The sequence below is a fragment of the Artemia franciscana genome, chromosome 1 (assembly GCF_032884065.1).
Source record: "Artemia franciscana chromosome 1, ASM3288406v1, whole genome shotgun sequence".
NCBI classification, from domain to species: domain Eukaryota; kingdom Metazoa; phylum Arthropoda; class Branchiopoda; order Anostraca; family Artemiidae; genus Artemia; species Artemia franciscana.
In genome coordinates, this window is record NC_088863.1 from 11182991 (window position 1) to 11209790 (window position 26800).

General features: G+C 34.2%; 1 protein-coding gene across 1 annotated transcript in view; it reads left to right on the forward strand.

The window, feature by feature from the left end:
- Positions 1-6523: 6523 nt before the first annotated feature.
- LOC136025501 (transportin-1-like) overlaps positions 6524-26800 on the forward strand; it is a 73938-nt gene continuing 53661 nt past the window's right edge. The window contains 5 exon segments of the mRNA XM_065701532.1: positions 6524-6686; positions 13173-13248; positions 17689-17945; positions 21023-21238; positions 25135-25437. Of these exon segments, the coding sequence (XP_065557604.1) occupies positions 6588-6686; positions 13173-13248; positions 17689-17945; positions 21023-21238; positions 25135-25437 (951 nt within the window). The 5' untranslated portion in view covers positions 6524-6587.

A 26800-nucleotide genomic window follows, 5' to 3' on the forward strand; every position in this document is an offset into this window, starting at 1 on the left:
TAGCAATCGCAAATTCTGTTGGTCTCGGTTTTGCTACTTTAGGCACTTACAGGTGAGCTACGACGATGAAATTTGGCAGGCGTATCAGGGACCGGACCAAATTAAATTAGAAATATTTTCCCGATTTGACCATCTGGGGGGAAGTGGGGTCCCGATAATTCGGGAAAAATTGAAGTATTTTTAACTTACGAACAGTTGATCAGATCTTAATGAAATTTGATGTTTGGAAGGATATCGTGCCTCAGAGCTGTTATTTTAAATCCCGACAGGATCTGGTGACATTGGGGGGGGGGGGGAGTTAGAATGGCAAGGGTTCAGTTCATTAATAAGGTTTTTTTTCAATCATGGTTTTGTGCCTTATTTATGATTATTTTTCAGCTAATTCACTGTTTTTGTTCATTTTTTTGTGAATTGTGAAATGTTCCAAACACTATTTTTGGAACAAATTACGCCTGGACCCCAAGCCCTTGCCACTTAGGGGCTAGAGCTGTGTAGGCATATGGTTCTGGAACTGCTCAAAGTTGTATCTTCAAAGAAGGATTGCTTTTTGTTATATTTACTTATTCATATTATTTACTTTTTTTACTATTTAATAGACAGAATAAAACTGTTTATAATGTAAATAGAGAAATCATAGCACTAAGAACCCATTTGCATTTTTTCTGTGATATTTTTCTAGTTGTCAGGTTACTTTCCAACTTTTTCTTGTTTATTTCTTTTCCACACCTGTAAGTCTGACATTTTATGCTGTTTACCAGGAGGCGGGGGGGGGGGGGTGAGATGTTTAGTGAAATAATTTAGACATACCAACATTTTGATTAGGATTTCAAAGCTTAAAAATCTTCTTCAGAAAAATAGTTACTCTCTCCTAACTATCGAGGTTGCCGATCTTCAAAAATCGTATACACCATTTTGTGAAGCATGGATTTCCCGGTCATATTTAAAAAACGATCAGAAATTAACTAAATTCTATTTCAACTGAAAGTAAGTAGCGACATTAAAACTTAAAAAGAATAGAAATTATCCCGTGTTATTTAGGGGGGGGGGCAACCCACTTAAAAAAATAAAAAAGACCACTTCAGTATTGCTTCTCCATTAAATTTAATCAAAAATGGACAAAGATTAATTTTAAAAAACAAAGTTTTTTAGGGAAGTAAAGAGCATAATTGAAACTTAATCGAACAAAAATTATTGCTTCATAGTCGATCTAACGCATGTCAATAAAACTAGTAAAAATAAACCAATAAATCATATTTTTCTGTGTTTGTAGGATTATAGAAAACTAGTGCTTTACTGAAAACACAAAACAATATAGTAGATTCAGAACAGTAAAAGACGACCGATGAAGCACACTTTTTTTAGTAAAAAAAAAACAATGGTTCAGTCCAATGACTGGCTCTCATTTTGGTTCTGTAAATGACATGTCATAATTAGAATGTAGTCAAGTTCGAAGTGAAAGGGACTCGGAGACACTTTTTCAAGGAGAGTATAGCTTGAAAAACTAAAAAAAAAGGGTGACTGCAAAGGTGGAAGAACAAACAAGTTTTGGGCAATGGGCCTGGTATGAACTCCTGACCCATATCAGCCATCTTCTGAAATTCGATTGGATCTATCCTTGATTTTGAGTAGTTTGGGTTTTCTCTATAAGATCAACCCCCTTGTTGTCATTGTTTTCATCTCTTTTCATGAAGTAAAAAAAAAAAAAAAAAAAAAAAAAAAAAAAAAAAAAAAAAAAAAAAAAAACGCCTTCAGTGCGAATTACAAAGCGATTTTCATTTCGTCCCGCAAACTTTTTTTTTCAGAAGCAATTTTTCGTCGCGCTCTGTTAGAACTTAGCTTAAAGCACTGGAACAACTGTTTGAAGAGTTTGAGGACACAAAATTTTCGTCAAAGGTAGAATAGGTTCAAGTACACTTGGAAGCCTTTTCATTTTTGGTTTGCTTAATAGTATGGCATGGACCCCTCTTTGAATTCAACCTCGTAAACACAATGATGCAGAGAAAGCTTCGGACCTTTCTTTGGTTTCTGATCAGTTAAAAAAAAATGAAACCAATTCATTAAGGCCTACCGAAGAAAAGGGTTTAATGACTTTATTTCTAATGCTTAAGTAGATAATGAATAATATTAGAATTAAATCAACTTTTGACGAAACCCTATTTATGCTTTTGGAATGTGCTCCTAAATATGACGTCACTCATATGAATCTTTTTTCCAAAATTAAGTCTCTTAACGAATTTTCTCAAACTCATGACCAATCTGAATTGTTTTATCGAACCAGAAAATTTCAGGATGCAAACCTTTCCTAAAAGAATATGGGGCTATTTTCGATTTTTAGAATAAGATAAGATCTTCTTCTTACGAGAGCAAAAACGACTACAATCCAAGACCAGGATACCACTTCAAAGGGATGCATTGTTACCAATACTTCACCCTATAACATCTTCCTTAAAAGACAGAATGGATAAGTTTTCCAACTACTGGTCACAATTAAGTTCGTTGTTTGATTTTAAAAAACTTTCTGAAGAGGACGTTCTATTTTTGAAGAAAGTTGCAAGTTCAGCTTTCAAGCTCTTAGGAAGTTACTAATTGTTGTAGGAAATAGTAATACCATCTTACTGCAAACGAAAATTTCTAAAGAAGCGGGAAGAACTGTATAATGAGCTTCTACAAATTAATTTAGTTAATGCTCACACCAAGGAAGACAAAATTAAAAACAAGTTTAGAAGCTCTGCAAATAATAAAAGAAATTGACAAAAAGGCTTTTTCCTCAAACTATGTATTGCACTCTGCGTCCTTTTAACAATACCAATGTGGCCAAATGGGAGCGAAACTTTAGAGACCTGAAGTCAATGACAAATATTTAACAATAGAAAGCTTTTAAAGAACCAAATTATACAAATGATCTAAAAAGGGGAAAAATAATTTTTTCGATTCTAAAGAATACTTAATATACTTCAAAATTTTCTAAATATTTTGAATGTTGTAAACTTTTTTTCCTCAAACTTGTATGATTTTCTTAAAATTTAAACGTGGTGCGCATTTTCCGTCAATATTATTGATATATAACTAGTATCATACAAGCATAATTTTGTGAACGCTAAGTATGGATGAGAAATTCATAGTTCTCTTTTTAAGTAAAATGCGTACCTTGTTTAAATTAAATAAAAAAAACAAGTTTTTTAACTGAAAAGTAAGGAGCGACATTAAAACTTAAAACGAACAGAAATTACTTCGTATACTAAAGGGGCTGCTTCCTCATCAACGCCCCGCTCTTTACGCTAAAGTTTGACTCTTTCTCTCAACTCTTCTTTTTAAAACAGTAAAAAACTTTAGCGTAAAGAGCAGGGTGTTGATGAGGAAGCAGCCCCTTTCATATACGAAGTAATTTCTGTTCGTTTTAAGTTTTAATGTCGCTCCTTACTTTCAGTTAAAAAACTTGTTTTTTTTATTTAATTTCTGAGCGTTTTTGAATCAATGCATGTTTTGACTTTGGCTTTCCGCAGAGGAATAATTAAAACAAATTTTGCGTATTTATTTTTTTTGGCTAAATGGCTTTTTCATAGTTTTGATCGAATGATTTTGAGAAAAAAAGGAGCGGGGGAGGAAGCCTAGTTGCCCTCTGATTTTTTGGCCACTTAAAAAGGCAACTAGAACTTTTAATTTTTTACGAATAATTTTATTAGCAAAAGATATACTTAGCTTATAAATTAGCTTACGTAACGATCTTTTGTATTCTCATGTTTTTTGTACATATATGAGGGGTTCACTCCCTCGTCAGTACCTTGCTCTTTACATTAAAGCTTAAATTTTATCCCAGTTTATAAAGAATGACCCCTGAATCCCAAAAGCCGTAGAATAAATAGTTTAAATTAATAAAAATATTTTAGCGTAAAGACTGAGGTATTAGGAGGAGGTGAGCCCCTCATATGCGTAATAATTTCTGTTCGTTTTAATTTTTAATGCTGCTCCTTATTTCCAATTGAAAAAACTTTTTCATAATTAATTTTTCATTGTTTTTTTTAATAATGCTAGAAAATGCTACGCTCCCTTCATGGAAATTTTCTTCCCCATGACAAATTCCTCGATAGAAAGTTTCCTCAACATATCCCCCTCTTTTCAACCCCTCTCCCCAACCAAAAAATCCCCCTGAAAACGTCTGTACACTTCCCTAACCAAAACTATATGTAAGCACTGGTCAACGTTTGTAACTTGTAGCCCCTCCCACGGGGACTGTGGGGGAGTAAGTCGTCCCCAAAGACACAGTTATAAGGTTTTTCGACTACGTTGAATAAAATGGCTATCTCAGAATTTTTATCCGTTGACTTTGGGAAAATAATTAGCGTGGGAGGGGACCTAGGTGCCCTCCAATTTTTTTGGTCACTTAAAACGGGCACTATAACTTTTCATTTCCGTCGGAATGAACCCTCTCGCAACATTCTAGGACCACTGGGTCGATACGATCACCTCTGGGAAAAAAAAATAAACACGCATCCTTGATCTGCCTTCAGGCAGAAAATACAAAATTCTACATTTTTGTAGATAGGGGCTTGAAACTTCTACAATAGGGTTCACTAATACGCTGAATCTGATGATATGATTTTCGTTAAGAGGCTATGACTTTTAAGGGGTGTTTCCCCCTATTTTCTAAAATAAGGCAAAATTTCTCAGGCTCGTAACTTTTGATAGGTAAGACTAAACTTAATGAAACTTATATATTTAAAATCAGCATTAAAATGCGATTCTTTTGATGTAGCTATTGGTATCAAAATTCCATTTTTTAGAGTTTTGGTTACCATTGAGCTGGGTCGCTCCTTACTACAGTTCGTTATCACGAACTGCTTGATTCTTAGTAATGTTTTGGAAGTATCAGGAAAATAGTTACAACAATGAAAATATTCAGATAATCTTGAAAAATGTATATCAAAGGTATTCTTTAAAACAAAAATTTACTTTCTCTTTTTAGTCCATTTGTAAAACATTGTTTTTTAAAGTTTTTTGTAAAGTATTTATCTAATTACCCTTTTTGGTATTAAATTTGGTAAGTTTCATCATTTATATTGCGCACATAATTGACTTTTGATTGTCTACTCACTTCTGAAGTAATAGACTAAACTGTAGGGTATAAAATACTATTTATGTACGAATGTAGCAAAATATGAAAATGTGTGAAATTTAAGCTGCATACAAATTTTAAGCCAAATCTGATGAGAGGAAGGGATCGAAATAAGCATCTGAAATTTCGGTGACCAATGCACACACAGAAAAAGCAAGTTAAGTAAAATATGCTAAAACCGTGTTCTCCCGCAACAATGTACAAGGCAGGTTGAACTCCTCGGCATTCTACCATTGAGAATAATGAAGTAAAGATGCTTAATATGGAAAGTATTATAAAAAAGTTTGCTACTGCCAAATCTAGAAAGATCCCTTTAATATAAGAAAGCGTAAATAGTTTGAAAACATCGGGTGCCACCAACCCTAGGAACTGATTTTCTCTGGTTTTCAGAGAGTAAAAATGATAGATTAAAACTCTTTATAAAATTATATTTATAATCATTTCTTCTATTTCTTCCATTAGTTAACGTTATGCTCAAAGAAGAAAATCAGAAATACTCCAATTCCCACTGAAACAAATGTTTTCCCTATCATATTTTCAAAAGTTAGAAGTTTACCGTGTATGTGGAAAAACAAATAAATACAAACCTCTCCACGGGGAATCAAAATGAAAAATTTGTTTACTCCAAAAACAACGTCCGATATAACGAAAAGCACTGATCCAAGGAATGATATAAGGCTCCATCCGCTGGGCGATGCTAAATATCTAGCAGTTGTACGCCAAGCCATTATGGTAAGTAACAGAGCATATGCAGGGACAGCAACAATAAAAATATCACTAAGCATGGTTGTCAAAATAGAAATTTTGACAACCACGCTTAAGTGATATGGTGTGCAGCTTATGATCAATTTAGTCCACCTCACTGCTGAAATATTCTTTTTCTTTGGGTAAGATCATCAGTCATCAGGCGAAAATAATATTACACAGATGTTCAATAAGCCTAATTAGTAATGTCAAAAAGATATAAGGAATTTTGCGGGCTCTGAAGCCTTTTCAGGTAATGGTAATGCTTGCATGTAGACAGTCTTGTCTAATTTAATGACCGATTATTCTTAGAATCGAAAAGTTCTTGGTTACTAAATAGTATATATCTAACTAAATATTTCATCTTGATAAGTAATCACGAGACGATTTTTCTGTATTGCATAAATTAAATTGACTCGTCTTGATTTTTTTATAAAGATCAAATGTTCTGAGCAGGGCTGCTTTTTACCAGAAACTTCCTTGAAAATTTTTTTGGAAGAGATCAAAGATAAAGAAGCACTGGCACGATATTTATCAGTCATAAAACTATTCAGTTAGACATTTTGTCCGTTGAATGTTACCTTTTGTCAGTTGACCAGTCTTTTGAATTTTGGGCGATTTGGTCTAATGTTAATTTTTTTTTCAAAGTTGGCAAATGTGTTACATGCTTCCGTTGTATCACTTTAATCATCCTAGAAGCATTTGAAATAAGAAATTGAAATTTGCAAGAATGTCTTGGCAACCTCAACCTGATGGACTCCAGCAAATATTACAGATTTTGAAAGAAAGCCAGTCACCTGATACAGCGACTCAACGTGCTGTTCAGCAGGTATTTTAACTCATCTGTTTATATAAAACATCAACAGTCCTAAGCTCAAGTTTGTGATTGCACAACATAGGCTACTTGCCTAAGAAGATAAAGTTGACGGCTTTGTGCTTATAAGCAATATTTTTATCTAGCTAGCAAAATTAATTATGCTTTCTACTTATGTTTACAGCTGATGAACCAATGTTGGCCTAGGCATAAAAGAAAAGCTACTGATTCAGTATTGAAAAGCCACAATCTTGGGTAGGCTAGGGTAAGATACCTGGTTGGTTAGTTGAAAAGATGGTAAGATTCTAGTTTAGTGACTTCTTGCTATCTTGGAATAGGGTTAGGTTAGGAAAATGAAACTTACTGATGGGTCTACAGGCTAAAGTATATCCCAGGAAGGTATTTTAAAGTGCCCACCTCTACTCCTTCTCCCTCTAGATAGCCCTGAAATTTGCCTACATGACAGGTGTATACCTAGGCTTATTGAAATTTTGACAAAACATTTTACCTTAATTTTCAGTTACCAGTTGCTTTTCTCTATATATAATATATTAGCCCAGCTATATATCTATATATAAGCCCAGCTAAACATAAGGAAACATGTGGCTGAAAAATAACAAAAAGCAGGTACATTTTTTAAATTTCATTAATTAAAAATAGCGTGAATTTTGCTGTTGAAACACACTCTTAAATTGAAATGGTTTATAATTGAGTTGCCAAATAGCCTAAATGAGGTTTGAATGTTTATAAATAAGTATTTCTGGAATATATTACTCTTAAAGAGCTTATTTATAATCTAGTAATATATTTTAGCCACTTCTTAATAACTTAGCTAGTGTTGATCACTTCTTTATATGGTTACAAAAATGAAATACCTTTGAAGTCCCTTTAAGGGCTCAAGATGCATTTAGCCCCAGAAATGATTATTGAATTATGAAAGAGCATAAGATATCAAATGACATTTTCACTTTTCTCTTAGCTAAATTATATGACCCACTGCAAATTCACCAATAAACTTTTGATATTGTGACATGTATAAAACACAAAACATTATAAAACTTTTGATCTAACACATGATGTAAGATGCTCAGTACTAAAGGTTACTTAAAACTAATAGTACATTTTTCTCTGTTATTTGCAATAACATTTGTTAAAAGTGACACAACAACCTAGAAATACCTTTCCATATTTATTTCCGACTGCTGAAGAAGGTGAAGATTACAGATTTTTTTTTATTCCTTCTCAAGTGGCCATTATTTTTTTGTAAATTATTTTCAAAGTTACCCACACTTTGTCTAACATTGAATGATGTTATTCTATTTTTTTTACTGCCATATAGGCTCCTAATTTGTTTAAAGACTTAACAAAGAATAGGAATTCAAACCTTCAAGATACAACTAGAACTACCCATCATCTGTGTCATATAAATAGTGATTAATATATATGTATATAAAAGTTCTGTGGTGGCACAGTGAGTTTGACCTTAGCTTGGTAATACAGGACCCAGAGATTGAATCATGCTGTAGCAATGTACTGCAGGGCCAACACAGGGACCTTAGTAGTCAAGAAGCATCATTAATCTGATACAATATGTATATAAAAGAGTTGTGCTATGATCCTGATGCTGCTTGTCTTACCCAACCAACTTGCATACTCTATCAGAAATTAATGTTTTGTAGCTACTGTAAAATACAGAAGAATGGCCCCCTTGATTGTACCTACTTAAATTGCATCTGTCCTAGCATACTCTTATTTAGAAGGCATGTAACTGGGCTTTAAACAGAGTCACAACCATTTTCATTTTTATTATGTATAAAATGTTTTAATTGCCACCTCAACAACAGATCCAACATTGGACCTTATTTTGCTGTGAAGTGTCAATTAAGGTAATGAAGGTAATAGCTAGCCATGCTTTGGGTAAGTTTGAGCAATCTGTTCTATACACTATTTTCTTTTAGAGTCAACATAAAAAAGATTGATAATATTAAAGAAAATTAATAAGAAACAGAGACAAATTGAATTGGATTAAGTTAAAAGAAATAGGTCTTGCAAGAAATCAAGGAAAACTAGAGGCTAGAACTTGTATTGGTTGTGAAGTTTTTGTATGACTTTGTGACATCATAGTGCCCTGCAATTTGGAATTGGTCATGTCCTTTTTGAACAACTGGTCCAGCAAAAACATTTTTTTTTCATTACCACTGGCATGCTCTTTCTTGGGTCAGTTGTAACTGAAGTCAGCATTGCTCTCACATTCCAGACATTTGAACCTTACCATCCCCTCATCTAGAAAGTCTTCTGCTCACCCAATGAAGAAATCTTTCTCATATAAATCAAATAGCTTGATCTGGAGACCTAAGTCCTTATTGCAAGTAGAATTGTCATTGTCCTCATGTGCATTGCTGTGGCCTTCATCCCAGCTAAGTTCACTTGAATCATCACACAGTTTTTTTTACCTTAAATTACCTTATTTTCTTACCTTAATTTTCTGGCAAGTTGTCTCTGATGCATCATCAGATGAGCAGTCTTGATTCAAGGATCATTATAACTTTTTCCAGCTCCCTTTGCTTTATTTACCCCTAGATTCTTAAAACCTTAATCTTCTGTGTTGCTTAATTCAGCTAGTGAATTTTCCTGGAGCCTTGTTAAGCTTTTTACTGACATGATATAGTACCAACACTGACAAAGTGCCTTTTTTCAAAGAAAGTTATGACAGGATCATCAACTGCCTCACAGATTTCACCATTTGATTGCTTACTGAGAATTTTTTGGATGTAGTGCTTTCTGTCAAAGCATGCTGTGAGCCCATTTTGAAGGTTGACATTTCCATTCTGTTTTAAGTCATTGCAGAGGAACTTCAATAGTTTTGGAAAAACCTCCCTTTGGACTTAATCTTAGCAGGGTTTTGTATCTTGTATTCTTCAAGGGCTCCTCTCCAGATTTGTTTAGTTGGCCCAAAGAATGCTACATCAAGGGGTTGCAAGAAATGGGTGTAGTTTGCTGGTAAACAAACAAAAGCAATATCTTCTTCTTTACACATCATGATAATCTTGTCATTGAAGTGAGAAAATCAAAGACTGGCAGGATCAATATAAGACACTAGGGTGTATAAGAGTGCTCTTATTGATGTTAAAAGTAAAAATCACTATCTAGTAGTGTCTAGTGTTAATCTATAGCTGAAATTTTGGAAGGGTAACTACATCCCTAGAAGTTAAGATGTTTGTGGGCTCCAGGATGAGAACTTGAGAGAAACTTATCAGGAACAGTTGAATACTTAAGTTGAGAGTTTAAAATTTGACAAGGTTGAAGATGGATGGAATAATTTTAGGAAAACAATTTGTGAAGTTGCTGAAAGTGTCTTAGGGAAAAAAAAATGCAAATGCAGCTAGAAATATTAGCAAAAAAGCATTGTGTAATAGAGAGGAGAAGGGGTTTGAACAGGAATTATCTGAGTGGTAGATCATACAGAAACAAGAGTAATGTAAAGAAAGTAGAGAAAGCATTAAGATTTCATATCTTAGTTTGTTCATCAACCATAACTTTGAGGTGTAGACTCTGAATTAATCTGCCTTTATTCAGCATAGATTCTCTCTTAATTTGTTGCTTTTTTTGTCTATTTCTTGCTTTGTATCTAAATGGTGATTTTTTATGACAAGGTGGTCACTTTTCCTATTCAGAAGGAGGTAACTTATCTTTTGGATTGATTCACTGGTAATCTGTCTGTTAATTCATAAGTACAAAAACATGTCTAAGAAATTCTCACTGTTTTAGTTCTGTTTTCTTTTCTTTAATGTTTGTAATGCTTTCTTTGTGCTTTTTGTATGTCACATATTTTATGTGTTTTTTTTTTTTTGTATTTATTGTGTTGTCTTTGTGTTATAACAAGCAATGAGTGCTTACTGTTGTAGGTGAAAATAGATAAATAAAAACTAAATTGCTGTTTGGAGCAAAAATTAGTATACTGACTAACTGCATGGAATGCAGGGTTCATGAATGCAATCAATAAAGTGTCAAACAATGATGGATTATTTGTAATGAAATAATCAAGCGCCCTTCTTTTTACAAATTTAGTTATGTTTGAACTCATTTTAAAAGTTTACTTCAAAATACACAGCAAGTACTAATATGATATGAGCAACTGGGTAGTATTGCAAGTTGATTTTATCATATGATGCAACTTAAGGCTGCCTACTGATCTTCTAAAAGATAACTACAATAAGCATATTATCACTAAACTGCCAAATTAATGATGGACTTAGGCTGCTTTCAACCTCTGACAAATAAAGGCTACTTGTATGCTTTTTAACGATGTAATGTTACCAGCACAAGGATTGATTATTATTATCATCATTTATTGAAAACTGTCTTTATGCAAACAGAAAATGACAGAACATTATAAAGAGAAAAAAAAAACAAAAACAAAAGTAAAATATCACTATACAACTATAAAAGAATAACTGGAGTATAACATGCTCCAAGCATGTCTTAAAATCCTTTGGTTATGTTTTTTCATAAGTTTAGCAACTGCTATTGTAGGATCTGCTATGCAAAGAATATAGATGAGCTTTGACTTGCATATACAAATCATATATCTCAGTAGGTATTTTTCAAAACAGAAGAAAGTGCAGCAGATTTTCAATTTATCAGCATTAGTAAGACTTTTCCAGAAAGGTTGAATGTAGAAGATTGGGGGGAGAGCAACAGAGTTGTGCAGTATTGCAAGATACTTACGATGTGGTGTGTGTTTTATGTGGTGTTTGATGCCTTCTCTAAGGAAATGACAAGTGTGAGAAATGGTATTTTCAATGGGAATACCAATGTAAATGATTTGGTTAAAAGGGAGATATTTGAATTCCCAAGTACAATTTCATGGGAGAGTGGGCCTTACCAGTTAAAAAGTATTACATCTGATTTTTCAGCATTAAATTTAAAACCCGATTTTAAGTATTGTGCTTGCAATTTTTTGAAAGTCTCATAAATTTTGTCCAAAGTTTGGCTGATGTTAAAAATGTCATCAACATATGTGACTAAGGAGATATTGAGGCCAGAAAGAACCCAAGACATCCCACACTGGTCTCACACAACTTGATATCCTTACTGATTTTGAAAAGAAGAGTATGGAAGACAAATTTTTAGTAAACAGAAAAATTGAGGCAGCTGAATTCATTAGCAAACTTAGCTTTTTATAGCCATGTAACTTTTTCTACTAAAAAATTTGCAGGTGTTGAAGACTTAAAATGACATGAAAATATACAAAAAAGGTAAATGTTTACATCAAAATTTTGAAACAAACTATACAGATACAAAAAAGCCAAATATTTTTGCTTCACATCTGGAAGCCTTTACCAAAGGGCAGACAAGGGAGGGCTAGATTAGAAAAATAAAAAAGATAAGAAAACATTTTGTAAAGAAAATAGGGACTCGCATAAAATGAAGCATAGCTGTTTTAAATAGCAATGAAGACCACACTGCCAACAAACACCACCAACACCAAAAACAAGAAGAATAATAGGGAATTTCTCAAGACAGTGGGAAACAAATTAGAATGAATATTTCGACCCTATGTCCAAAGGTTGTCCTCATGATACAAAAATATATAAGAAGAAACAACTTACAAGAGGATCAAATCAATAAAACTAAATTGAAAAGTCTTTCAAAACAATCCCAGCATCCTTACCTCAGCAAAGTTCAACCAGTCCTGGTTGAAATTCCCTATTGTTCTTCTTGTTTTCGGTGTTTGTCATAGCTGTTGAGTTTTAAAACAAATCCAATAATGACAATCACGCACAGGCACACGGCGGGAAATTCCTACACATTATTATATCAAAACTTGTTTTGATATCTACTCTTAGATATTAAACATTTATTCATGCATTGAAAGTAAAAATACTGTGTGTATCAAGACTGTTAAAATGGTGTATTAATTGTTTTCCATTATAACTTAACTGTTTATCTGGTGTCAAACGGTTTTCTGTATGTACTAACAATGTTGTTATTGTTACAATGTTACTTATAACAATTTTATTTATGACAAATTTTAATTATTAATTAATTTATTAATTATTATTTCATTAACTATTAATTTATCTATTGATTTTATTATAACAAATTTATAACAATGTTATTTATTTACATTGTTATAACAATGTTATTGCTAGTGGAGCAGCACGTGTGCAATCTAGACTGGCAGTTCAAATGGCCCTTAATGTCTTTTGGATTTATTGATACTTAAGATCTGATTTTGATATGAAGTGGTTAACATGCTATGCTTGAAGGCCTATGTCTATAATGACTGAGGTTTGGGTCATGACATTGCCCATTAGTTGGTTGTGAATGAAGGTCAGTAGTGTGACTTTAAGCTCAGCCAAAGTTGACCCAGCTCTAAATGGTTATCTGGAGAAAACAGGGGAAGGTAAACTGGAAGAATAGGTAAAAGCACAGGATTGCTGCCCCCCCCCCCAAACTAATTTTTATCTTAAGCATTGTATGATTTTTTTTTTTCAGAAACTTGAAGAACTCAACAAGTATCCAGACTTCAACAATTATTTAATATTTGTTCTGACAAAGTTGAAAACTGAAGGTAATTTTTTTTTAGCTGACAATTTTAAATCACATATTACTTCTCAAAAGGGGCTCATTTTGAAATTCAGCTTTGGATGTTTCTTGTAATAAGCTTAATTCCTTTTCTTGTCTTTTGTTCTTATTTAAACTTGGATTTTTTTTTATTGTTTTGATTTTTGTCTAATTCTGTTCAACTCTCAATGCATTATCTTTTGTTTTATTCTTTTAGTGCATTGTAATGATGGTGCATTCTAATTCGAATTTTTCTCCCCTTCTCTCTTATAGCTTTTGGGTAAGTAAACAAAATGGGGAAAACTGTAGATTTTCCTAGCATTCGAATTAAAAATCAAAATGGGGAAAATTGTATATTTTCCTAGCATTCGAATTAAAAATCAAAATGGGGAAAACTATAGATTTTCCTAGATTTCGAATTAAAAATCAAAATGGGGAAAACTTGATTTTCCTAGCATTTGAATTAAAAATCAAAATGGGGAAAATTGTAGATTTTCCTAGCATTCGAATTAAAAATCCAAATGGAGAAAACTGTAGATTTTTCTAGGATTCTAATTAAAATTCAAAATGGGAAAACTGTAGATTTTCCTAGCATCCAGATTAAAAAAATGCATTCTCCCTTTTATTTTTATTTTTAAAATAGAAAAAAAAATCTTAGTTTCCATTTATTATTCAAATAAATCATTGCGTCAACTTTAAGCAAGTTTGTGCCTGACCATGAGTGAATTTTCCTACAATATTAATAATAATTTGCCACTGTTTTATCATCCACCATGGTTAAACCATAATTGTGCATTTGCAAACTTTCTTAATATAAAACATAAATCTAACGTTATCTATAGCATTTAAGAGGATAGTACCTTAAAGGTGATCACCCTGTTTTGTCCAATTTAAACTCATTTGATCATTCATGATCAAGAATACAAGAATATAACTTGTTAAACTTCAAACTTGTTCAAATTTAGTTTGCACTAGTATCAAAGACTTGGACTAGGGGATAAATATAAAAGACTTGACTTGACTTATTGCTCCTGCTGATGGTCCAGCATAGAGAGAGAAGCCACTCTTGGTGCTACTGATAAATGGCATGTAGTGACCAGAGCTGTCCTTCCAGCTAGAACCAGGCCTTCTACACGGACGCTTCCAGGCGTAAGTTGAGGGATAAAAACTAAAGGCAATTCTGGCTGAAGTTTCTGCTGACGTGTGTTAGGCATCTGGTTGGTAAGTGACAGTCGTTAGGTGTTGGAGTTGGACTTAACCACTTTGATTCGTCTTAAGAAACTTGGTTTAAGGCACGTCTATGGTGTTTTGAACCAAAACGGTAGCTTGCCAGGTCTCCGCAGACTAGATTTGTAAATATGTATCTTTGTTCTGTGGGTAATGCCAGGCTTCAACCAGACAGTGCAACAGAGTCTGACCATGATTGAGGTGGCTTTCATGATACAGGACTGAGTTTCAGTTTTGAATGATCCGCTTTCCGTGATGGTGGAGCCAAGGTACGTGAACGATTTCACAACTTCAACTACTACTACTACTAACAACTCGCTACAGCACCAAACCACCTGAGGCCAAAACAGTTACGCACACTCCTCCTCCATCCCAATCTATTCAAGTCCTCTCTCTTTACACCCTCCCAGGAAGTTCCCGTTTCCTTTGAATCTTTCTTTATGACATCCTCCCACCCCAGACAAGGACAACTGCTTCTGTCTATACAGTTGGCCAAAAAGGACAATCTTTGACTATATGTCATCCTTCATCCTCAGAACATGCCCTAGCTATCTCAACGTTTCTTCCATTATATCCCTATAAAGCGGGATTAAACCACATTTTTCGTACAGCCTAATGTTTCTCTGGAAAAAATCTAGCAAATCTACATCCGCTTTTAGGAGCACCCATGCTTCAGAGCCATATTTGACCACTGTCATCACTGTAGCTACCAATATTCTAATCTTGGTTTGTAGACTTATCTTCCTATTTTTCCAAACCTTTGTTAACTGTGAAAACAACACCCTGAGCCTGGGCTATTCTATTTTTCACATCTTCACTGCTCCCACTGTGTTTACTTTTAATACTACCAAGTTAAGTGAAGCTCCCCACCCGATTAATCTTTCTGTTACCCAATGTCACCTTTTCATCATCACTTATTCCTAGCCTTAGTGACTAAGTCTTCTTAACATTAATTTTCAAGCCTATTTTAGTATCCTGAACTTTCAAAACCTCTAAAAAGTTTATTCATTTTGCTCATACTTTCATTTAGGATGCTTAAATCATCAGCATAATCTAAGTCCAGGAGAGTTTTTCCTCCCATTTGATTCCGTGGTCTCCCATTGCCTTTCCTGTGTTCCTAAAAACAAAGTCCATCAAACTGATCCATACAAAGTATGACCTAATATGCTGAATGCAGGTGAGTTCGAGGTTGTGTCTCCCAAGTCAATGATCATTATCTTAGTGTTTTGCCAGCTGATTTTCAGGCCCACTTTAGATGCTTCTTCTGACAGTGTGGTAAAGACTTCTTCCAGTTCAACTGCAGTAGTATATGCCAAAGCGATATAATCCGCTAAGTCGCAATCACTCACTAACTTTTTCAGAAAATGACACAAAATTTACATAAAAAAGATAAGACTAAAAATAATCTTACCTGTAACCTTACTTCTTGACTGTATCTTACTTGTTGATATTATTAATTAAAATGAGGCCTAAAACAAAATTACAAAATAATCTAAAATATATACTAAATATATACAAGTAAATGTATGTTACATGTTTAATTTTTATTTATTTGATATATAAATATGTGATATTAACATATAAATTTAAAGAAAATGAATAAACATGTAAAAAGTATGTTAAAAGAAAACTATAAAAATAATCTTACTTGTAACCATAATTGTTAAATGCTGAGAAAAAGAATGTTGCAATGTTAAGAGGCAAGGTTTATCCAAAACTGAGTGGTCAGATGCTCACCTTAACACACCCCAATGACAGCTTAACCAGCTGAGTAGGCCTGCACAGCCAGCTACCCTAGTTCGGGCAGTTGACTAAGACACCGAATACCTGTGTTCTTTTCTACTTCTGGTAACTAGCAGAATTTCTTTTTATGACTTGAATTGCTATATTGCTGTCATCTCCTGTACTTGAAAAAAGTTTAAAATTTTTGGAAAAAATAGTGATTAATTGTGTTTATTGGATTTATCAACATGCTCAGACTGAGAGGTTACATCTCATATGTCTTTCAAGGATACTTTTTAAATTAAGAAAGGTTCATTTGGTGGTTCAGAAGTTTACTTAAGAAAAGTCCAAAGTTTCATTTACGTCAAAAAGGGCAGGTTAGACCAATGGATAAATTACCTAAATTTAGTTTATGGGGGAGGGGGGGGGGCTATAAGCTTCAGAAGTGCTTATATTTAAAAATATGCATTTTCTGACCAACTGGCTGGGTTAATTCTTGTAAGCCTTTGGATTTAGGTTATGCCCTCAATCCTTATTGTTTTCATGTATGATTGGGTTTGGCTTTCTTTGGATGTCATTTTGAATAAAATTGCTTTGATAGTGCATAAAGTTGCTTTCCGAAGAAAAAATAAATTAATAAGATACTTCTAATTTTTTTTCTATTTGTAAATTAGCTCATTCACAGGCTATATTTTATTTAATTTCCTTAGAAATTTTTAAAAATCGGTCATTTAGGGTGATGTCTGAGGTAACAAAAGCCCATACTATACCTCTAGTATCAGTTAATACTGCGCTGCTTTGTGGTTCTTTTTCCTTTGGGCGGCTGTGTAAAGGTCTGTCCTTGTTTAAGTGCTTGCTTTTTAGGTATAAATAAAGTGAGTGATCCTTTCCATATTCAGGTTAAACTTGAAATTTTAATAAAATCAGATTAAACTTAAAATTTCAAAAATTTACCTTCTATGTTATATCACTTAAAAAATAGATACTTGTATAATATACCCCCGACCTAATATTCTTCATCTAAGTAGGACCTGTTTCTCTGACGCTCAATCCTACTGAAGCATACCGAAGCATGATAAATATCCGATGCTTTAGAAACAAAATTTCGGTTATATATTTGTACATTAGAGAGGGGGGGGGGGGGGTAAAGTATAGCGGGTCTTCAAGCCTAATGTCTTAGGTACCATTATTCTGCATATTATGTAGTAAGAATTTTTTTCCAAGTTCAAACTGTCCAAATACTTTACCCCCTCCCCCTAATTTGCTAGTATAGAGCCCAAATTACTTATTTTCTATTTATTTTGTCACTTCTCTTTGTCTTGTCTCACGCTAAGCTGAAAGAAACTAAAGAAATAAAAAAAACGGTTCTATGAAGTTTCAATGAATGAATAACTTGAGTGGTGAGGGATATATCATACAAGTACCAAAATATATTTTTATTGTTTTCTGCTTTGTTGTTAGAATTATAAACAAGCATTTTGACTTGTGCCTTTTGTAGATGAACCGACTCGTTCGTTAAGTGGTCTTATTTTGAAAAACAATGTTCGATCCCATTACCACCAATTCCCTAATGAAGTAAGGGAATTTATCAAGAGTGAATGCCTACAAGCCATAGGGGACCCGTCTCCTCTAATACGAGCAACTGTGGGAATACTTATAACAACAATAGCATCAAGAGGCGAACTCTCAAGCTGGCCAGAATTGTTACCAACTTTAAGTAATTTACTGGACTCAACTGATTATAATGTCTGTGAAGTAAGTTGAATTTTAGTTTCACTTTTTGTTCCTCATTTTTTTCATTTTCTTCTCATTTCCGGTAATTTTCATTTAAACTATGACTTTCTTTTGTAGCCGTGATTGGAAACTGTTATTTCAGGAAATCCTGATATGACTGGTGCCTCAAAACCTACGTGCAGGATTGGAAGTATTTTTTTTTGGAAGGAGAGGGAAAATTAAAAAAACTAAAAATTCACGATTTATTGAGTAAGTAATCTGATTTAGAGCTGGTCGACCCAGCTCTAAATGGGTACCTAGAGAAATCTGGGGAAGGTAAACAGGAAGGGTGTGCGAAAGCACAGGATGGCTGGCCCCCAACCCCCCATTGCACTTCCTGGCTGAAGAGCCAAGAAACGGAGATCAGCACCGCCGGTACGGACCGTAAAGTCTAATGCCGTATCCTTTACCTTTACTTTACCTTAATCTGATTAGGCAACAGAAATGGGTCTGAAACCTGCTTGTTTCACCTTATATAGATATTTTTGTTCTAAAAATTGATTCATTTCATTTTGCTTTGAGACTCATATTTTTTATAGCTATGACTTGCATATTGAGCATTTTTGTCATGGCTGGTACCACAAATCTGGGCATGATGAAAAATTTCATATAGCAATTTTCATGTGCCTAGTGTCTCAAAATATGTTGCCTTTGGATGCAGGAATTTCTTCTCTTTTAGCCGTTTTGCTCCACCATACATAGTTTTGATTCTAAAAACTATTTTTGGTATCTTGTTCTTTATGCTTTGAACAAGGCTATATTCAGGGAAGAGGGTACGGGATTTGACCCCCCCCCCCTGAAATTTTTGTCTTGCTCATGAAAAGGTAAAAAAATGCATATAAGCAATTTTGGCTGTTTTTTATTGTAACTCCCATCCCCCACCCCAACTAAAATCCTGGATGCGCCCTTGACTTTCAAACTACGGTATCTTTTTGAAACTGTTGGCCAATTTTGGCACGGGTGATGCCGCAGAATCTGCTGGCGTGGACGCAATAAGTTATTTTTTTGGGGGGAGGGGGTCGTAAATTATGGAAAATGCCAAAACATCCATGAATTATTAAAAATGTAAGAAATCATAGGTTAAATCACCACGTAGCACATTTAGAATGAGCCTGAATCCCTGATTAATGAGCCTGATAAATGGCTGTTAATTGTGTACTAAAATTTATTCATTTCCTTGTGATTAGAAACTTTAATATTTTTGTGGCTATGATTTGAAACCATGGATAAGAAAAATGCCAATCTTGGTATGGCTGGTGCCACACAATCTGTAGGCATGGACGTTTTTTTAATATAAGAAATATTGTAGTATATACTTAAATTAGACGTCAAGGAGTATCCCAAAGCCCATTTGCTCTTAAATATACATAAATAAACATTTGCTCTTAAATAAACATACTTAAATTAGACGTCAAGAAGTATCCCAAAGCCCACTTGCTCTGAGCCGGATCTATTCTTGTCGCAAGAGAGGGCAACATTTCGGTTAAATTATGTTTAGCGGTGCATGATTACCCATCAGCTATTATGCCGAAGAGGTGGTAGGTCACTTTGTGTGTGAGAGGAGAAGGGGCTGTATGCTAAAGAGAGAAAATTATAACAATTTTAATTATCAATTTTCGTTCCTGCCACAGGGAATTTCAATATTGATATGCTTCAGTTTCACTCATACTTGCTTCTCTACTTAATTTTTCTTAATTTGCGTTTTTTTTTTCAATACATCGAATGTTGTGGTTAATTAAAAAAAAGTAAGTATTATTTGCGTTTAGTTGTTTTTATTTGCGTTGTTATTTGCGTTTAGTTGCGTTTAGTTGTTACACTCTTGCACAGGCTACACTCTGCTCTCTGATTCTTCTTGGTATTTAATTAAAAAAAACTTTTTCACAAGACAAATTTTCAAGGAAAAGTAAAGAGCTCCATTAAGCGAAGAATGAGCAAAAATTAAGTGACATGAGTTTCCAAGCGTAAAACTACCACAAATCACCATCAACAAATAATGAAACTCAAAACGGACAGAAATTACTATAAATAGCATAGTCAAACTCAAAACCAGCAAAAATTAGCATGAGTAGGTCTAATAACCCCCATGTTTCATTTAATTACTGATAGTGATTTGTTGTAGTTTTGCGCTTGGAAGATCATTTGACTTAAAATTTAGCTCATTCTTGGTTTACTCTTTACCTTTCTATGAAAAACTTGCCTTGTGGAATGAGTTTTTTGAATTTGTTTCTGTTCGTTTTTTATTGACATAGTCGTTTTCATGGAAAAAATAATATTGTATATCTTTTCAGTTTTTTTCTATAAGAATCCATTGTATGGGTTGCTATTTGTATGTTAGAGAAACTTGACCTGAAAGTTGACCAGAAAAATAAAATTTAAAATCAGTCCAAAGAGATTCTGTCTATGCTCTTTGACAACCTGGATAAACTTACACTTTTTATTTATTTAGATCTATTAAAAGGGCTGCTTGACCTCCAATTTCTTGTTACTCTGAAACAGGGCACAAGACACCCGCGCTGTAATTGGAGTGCAAAGGGGAGGACTTCCCTTTCATATATCTAGTAAAAACATTTAAAAAAAAGTAGAAACAAAGTAAAAATATTTTAATTTTTTTTCAGTGAAGTGCAAATTATGTTCTTGTCTTGAGAAGGTATGGGGGGTTGTCAAAGACATAATTTCCAGACTAAAATATAACACAATATAAAAATTAGCGGATGTAAAAAATATAATTTAAAACATAATAATTTAGTTTGTTACGATTGGTTTAAATTACAATATGATATGTAATTTATGTATTTATATTTATAAACTAGTATATATATGAAATATAAAAATTAGTCGACGACTTTGAATCGATGGCTCTGACACTAATTTTATTCTCACTAAGAATATCTTGAGATTCTCTAAGGAGTCTAGACTAAACGAGATTTCTCTTAGAAATGAAGCCTAGTAAATCCAGAACGCAATTGTGCGACTATTGTTCTTTTTTCTTTTCCTTCTTTTTGTTCAGTTTTTCTTTAGATTTTTATTTCAGTTGATCAAGTCCATTTTCTTTTTCGTAGGGAACCTTTGGAGCATTGCAGAAAATATGCGAAGATTCCTGTGACATAATGGATTCAGACGCAGTTAATAGGCCCCTGAATTATCTCATACCGAAATTCCTTCAGTTCTTTAGGCATGCTTCCCCTAAAATCAGGTCCCATTCCATATCCTGTATCAACCAGTTCATCTTATCAAGATCTCAAGCACTTATGGTTAATATTGATACATTTATTGAGGTATGGTTCTCTTTGTTTATTTTTTTTCAGTCAAATATTTTTTGTTAAAAGGAAAATAAGGTAAAAAAAACCCGCCACGTGCCAGAACTTGTAGGTTTTTTATGTCGTGCCACTAAAATGTACAAAATTGTTACAAAATTATAATAAAATCAACACAAATTGTTAAAAAAATAAATGACATAAATATGGTGGTACTTTAGAATCATAAAATATCGGGAAAGTGGAAAGAAATTTATTTATATCTCACGTATCACGAGACGGTCGGCTGAAGGGTGGGAGTAGGTGCTGCTGTGTGGCGGAGTATAAGCCTGAGGGAACGATGAAAAAGAAAAGGATATTTTGTTAAACGGGGCGGCTCAAAAGGGATAATCCGAAATTCTATATATTTAGATTGTTTTCATCCGGACTCTGGAGCCGGTTATAAGTTATAACCGACATTTGCAATATACCAACCCCATTCAGCAAAAATTTACTCAAAGTCCAACTCCACAGCCCAGGTTTCCATCCATGTAAACCGGTTCAATTCTTAAGGAAGAGGGCGGCTCTTTGTTTTTTTTGTTTTTTTTATTATCGTTGATAAAGGCCTTTTCCAACGGACGTGAAGCCGAAATATTTTTGGACTTCTACTGTTATTAGTGGATTAAGTCTTTCTTTTTGTTATTTTTCTCTATCTTATTTGAAGTGTTATGCCCCCTTTTCTATATTTTCATCCTGTTTTCGACCTAGGCAGAAGAAACAAAAATATTTTACAAAACCAAAATAATTGATACAGATTCTTTTTAATGACATTAAGAGACATAAGTCCTACTTGTGTTAGTTTTGTATGAAGATGTGTTTTTGTCGATTGTGTGTTGTTTTGTTTTTTCTTTCCATTATATGTTTTGTTTGATTTAGTTTAGGTTATTTTTTTTTGTCAGTAAAGGCTTCCGGACGTAAAACCGAAATATTCGGACTTCTGTTATTATTAGTGAAGAAAGTTTTTTTTTGTTATTTTCCACTGTTTACTTAAAATATTTTTTCGTTTAAAAAAAAAAAATATTTTGTTCTCGTTTGCAGCGGAAGAAACCAAAAAAAATTTGCAGAATCTAAAATAATTTATCCGGTTTCTTTTTAATGAGATTGAGACATTTGATGTACTTATGTTTGTATTTGTGCTATTGTATGGTAAATATTTTCGTAATGGACATCGTTAAGGTGTGAGTTTTCGTCGTTTGTGTTTTGCTTTTTCTTTTCATGTGTATTGTTTTTAATCTAGATTATTTCTTTTAGTTTTTTTTTCAGTTGGTAAGGCTTCCGGATGTGAAGCCCAAATATTTGGAGTTTTATTATTATTAGTGAAAGAAGTTTTTTGTTGTTTTCGAATCTCTTATTTGAAATATTATACCAGTTTTTATGGCACTTGGTATTAACCAAGTGACATATAGCAATCGCAAATTCTGTCGGTCCCGGTTTTGCTACTTTAGGCACTTCCAGGTAAGCTAGGACGATGAAATTCGGCAGGCATATCAGGGACCTGACCAGATTAAATTAGAAATAGTCGTTTTCCCGATTTGACCATCTGGGGGGGAGTGGGGGGCCCGTTAATTCGGAAAAAATAGAAAAATTGAGGTATTTTTAACTTACGAACGGGTGATCGGATCTCAATGAAATTTGATATTTAGAAGGATATCGTGTCTCAGAGCTCTTATTTTAAATCCCGAACAGATCTGGTGACATTGGGGGGGGGGGGAGTTGGGAGGGGAAACCTAAAACTTGGAAGGCACTTAGAGTGGAGGGATCGGGATGAAACTTGGTGGGAAAAATAAGCACAAGTCTTAGATACATGATTGACATAACCGGAACGGATCCGCTCTCTTTGGGGTAGTTGGGGGGGGGGGGTGATTAATTCTGAAGAATTAGAAAAAATGAAGTATTTTAACTGACGAACGGGTTATTGGATCTCAATCAAATTTGATATTTAGAAGGATATCGTGTCTCAGAGCTCTTATTTTAAATCCCGACGGGATCTGGTGACATGGGGGAGAAGTTGGGAGGGGGAAACTTGGAAACCACTTAGAGTGGAGGGATCGGGATTAAACTTGGTGGTAAAAATAAGCACAAGTCCTAGATACATGATTGACATAACCGGAACGGAGCCGCTCTCTTTGGGATAGTTGGGGGGGGGGTAATTCTGAAAATTAGAAAATGAGGTATTTTTAACTTACGAACGGGTGATCGGATCCCAATGAAATTTGATATTTAGAAGGATATCGTGTCTCAAAGCTCTTATTTTAAGTCCTGACCGGATTTGGTGACATTGGGGGGAGTGGGGGAACCTAAAATCATGGAAAACGTTTAGATTGGAGGGATCGGGATGAAACTTGGTGGGAAAAATAAGCAGAAGTCTTAGATACTTGATTTACATAATTGGAACGGATCCGCTCTATTGGGGGGGTGGGGTGGTTAATTCTGAAAAATTATAAAAAATGACGTATTTTTAACTTACGAAGGAGTGATCGGATCTTCATGAAACTTCATATTTAGAAGTGACTTGGATCTCTTATTTAAATCTCAACTGGATCCAGCGTAATTGGGGGGGGGCAGCTGAGGGGAACCGGAAATCTTAGAAAATACTTGACGCGTTGATATCAGGATGAAACTGGACGGGAAGAATAAAAACCTGTCTAAGACACGTGACTGACATAATCGGACTGGATCTTCTGTCTTTGGTGGAGTTGCGAGGGGGGGGGGGGTAATTTTGAAAATTGAGGTATTTGTAACTTGCGAAAGGGTGACCAGATCTCAATGAAATTTGATATTTAGAAGGGTCTTGCGCTTTAAAGCTGTAATTTTAAATTCCGACCAGATCCTGTTACTTTGGGGGGAGTTGGAGGGGGAAACCGGAATTCTTGTCAAACGTGGAAATTGGGGTATTTGTATTTTACGAATAGGTGATCGGATCTTAATGAAATTTGATATTTAGAAGGAATTCATGTCTCAGAGCCCTTATTTCAAATCCCGACCAGATCTTTTGACATTGGGGGGAGTTGGAGGGGGAAATCTTGGAAAACACTTGGAGTGGAGGAATCGGGATGAAGCTTGGTGGATAGAATAAGCAAATGTCCTTGATACGTGATTGACGGAACCGTACTGGATTCGCTCTCTTTGGTTGAGTTGGGGGTAGGTGTTCAGTGATTTGGCGAGTTTGGTACTTCTGGACGTGCTAGGACGATGAAAATGGGTAGGCGTTTCAGGGAACTGCAAGGAAAAATTAGAAAAAATTAGGTATTTATAACATACGAGTGGGTGATCGGATGCTAATGAATTTTGATATTTAGAAGGACATCGTGACTCAGAGCTCTTATTTTAAATCCTGACCGGCACTAAGCCTCTTATTTTCCTTTTAAATCAATCTATTGATTCATAGAATTTTGCTAGAGCTCATACCATATGAATTCTTGGCTCTTAGCTCTTCTTGCCTCGTCACAAGTGCCATATGAGCTCTTGTTCTAGAGTTCTATTTCGTTTTCGTCCAAGGTGGAAGAAACAGCGAAAATTTACAAAACTTAATATAATTGATTTTCCTTCCATTCAATCTAACGATAATCTACCAGACGTAAATAGCGACGAAGACTACCTTCCTTTCCATCACAAACATTAAAAATAAGAACAATGGGGAATCCTTTTCGTAAGACCATGGAAATCCAATTTGAATGAATGTTTGCCAATTTGAATATGTTTTGTTGAGGACGACCCTTGGACATAGGGCCGAAATATTCATTCAAATTAGATTTTCACTGTCTTGCGAAAAAAATTTCCCTATTGTTCTTCTTGTTTTTGAAATCTACCAGGCAATCCAACGGTAATTCCAGGCAATCTAAAATAATTCTTTTTAATAGAGACATTCATTTTTTCAGGGACTTTTTCTTGTGGCAGTGGACGATGACCCGGATGTTCGAAAAAATGTCTGTCGAGCATTAGTGATGCTCCTCGAAGTACGATTGGATAGGCTATCACCTCATATGAACAACATTATTGAATACATGCTGTTGCGAACTCAAGACCAGAATGATATAGTTGCATTAGAAGCTTGTGAATTCTGGCTAAGTTTGGCTGAACAACAAGTGTGTCGAGATGTATTGGGACCATTTTTGCCCCGACTTATACCGGTGCTCATAAAGGGGATGAGATATTCAGAGTTAGATGTTATATTGCTAAAGGTAAGAGGGATATCTTTGACTGCTTTTACTTCAAAATCAAAGGACCTTTATGAGAAATGTAGGGACTAATGGGGTATTTTGAACAAATCGTTGAATTTTGTGTAGATATTTGTGTGGAGGTTAATGCATGTTTTTATTGCCTTTTGTTATTCTATAGCTATCTTAAGATCTACTGCACCAATTTGCAGATTAAATCCAGATCATTAGGTCGTATGAGAAGTATAGGAACTTATTTAGTATGTTGTACAAATCGTTGAATTTTTTGCAGGTGTGTGTATGGATGTTAGTAATTGTTTTTGTTGCATTTTGCTATTCCATAGATATCATAAGATCCATTGCATCAATTTGGAAATTAAATCTAAATCGATAGGTTGTATGAGAAATGTAGGGACTGATTCAGTATGTTGTACATACATATGCCGTTGGATTTTATGTAGAGATTTGTGTGGAGGTTAATGCTTGTTTTTATTGTCTTTTGTTATTCCATAGCTATCATAAGATCCATTGCATCAATTTTCAAGTTAAATCCAAATCGGTAGGTTGTATGAGAAATATAGGGACTAATGGGGTATGTTGCACAAATCGTTGAATTTTGTGGGTGTGGGCTAGGGAGAGGGTGGTAGTTCATTCATAAAATAGCGAATTACTACTTCTCTAAAATGCAGTAAAACTTTTGATAATATTATTATATGATTAATATTTTGAAAATTATTTTTATCAGCTAGTTCTATTAAATGCTATATTGATGAAGGCAAGAAACATAACTTTTGTGTTAATATTTGTTGCTATTACTTTTTGTTGCTCTATTGCTATAGTAATATCTATTGGAACCAATAAGCAAAAGGCATAAAAGAGTGCAAAAGGCAGAGGGGGGGGGGTCATTTGGGGTTTGAAATCAGATAGATTTTGAAGGCAAAAAGTCTAAAAAATATGGAACGGCAAACCATTGACATTTAGTTGGGTGCACAAGAAAGAGCTCTGATCCCCTGAACTTGTAATAGCTACTCTTATTTTTAGTCTTGAATGGCTTCTTATTGGAATACAAATTTTTACATCATCAGATCAAAAAAATAACAGCAAAATCGTCGAAAGATTCAATTCTAGTTATTTTCCGTTATTACAACATTTCTATTATTTGGATTGAAATGACATGTATAACAGTTCAATTGTTATAGAGTTGTCCGTTAATTTGAGGGACAAGTCACCACTACGGGTAAAAGAATATTTTATTTTTTATTTTTTTAGGGACAAGTAGCAAGTCCGTGTCCCAACTTTACCGCAGCGTTTTATTTGACTTAATGGGGAATATAAAATAATAAATTTCTTAGAGTTGTAGTAATTGGAGGTACAAGTCACCAAATAG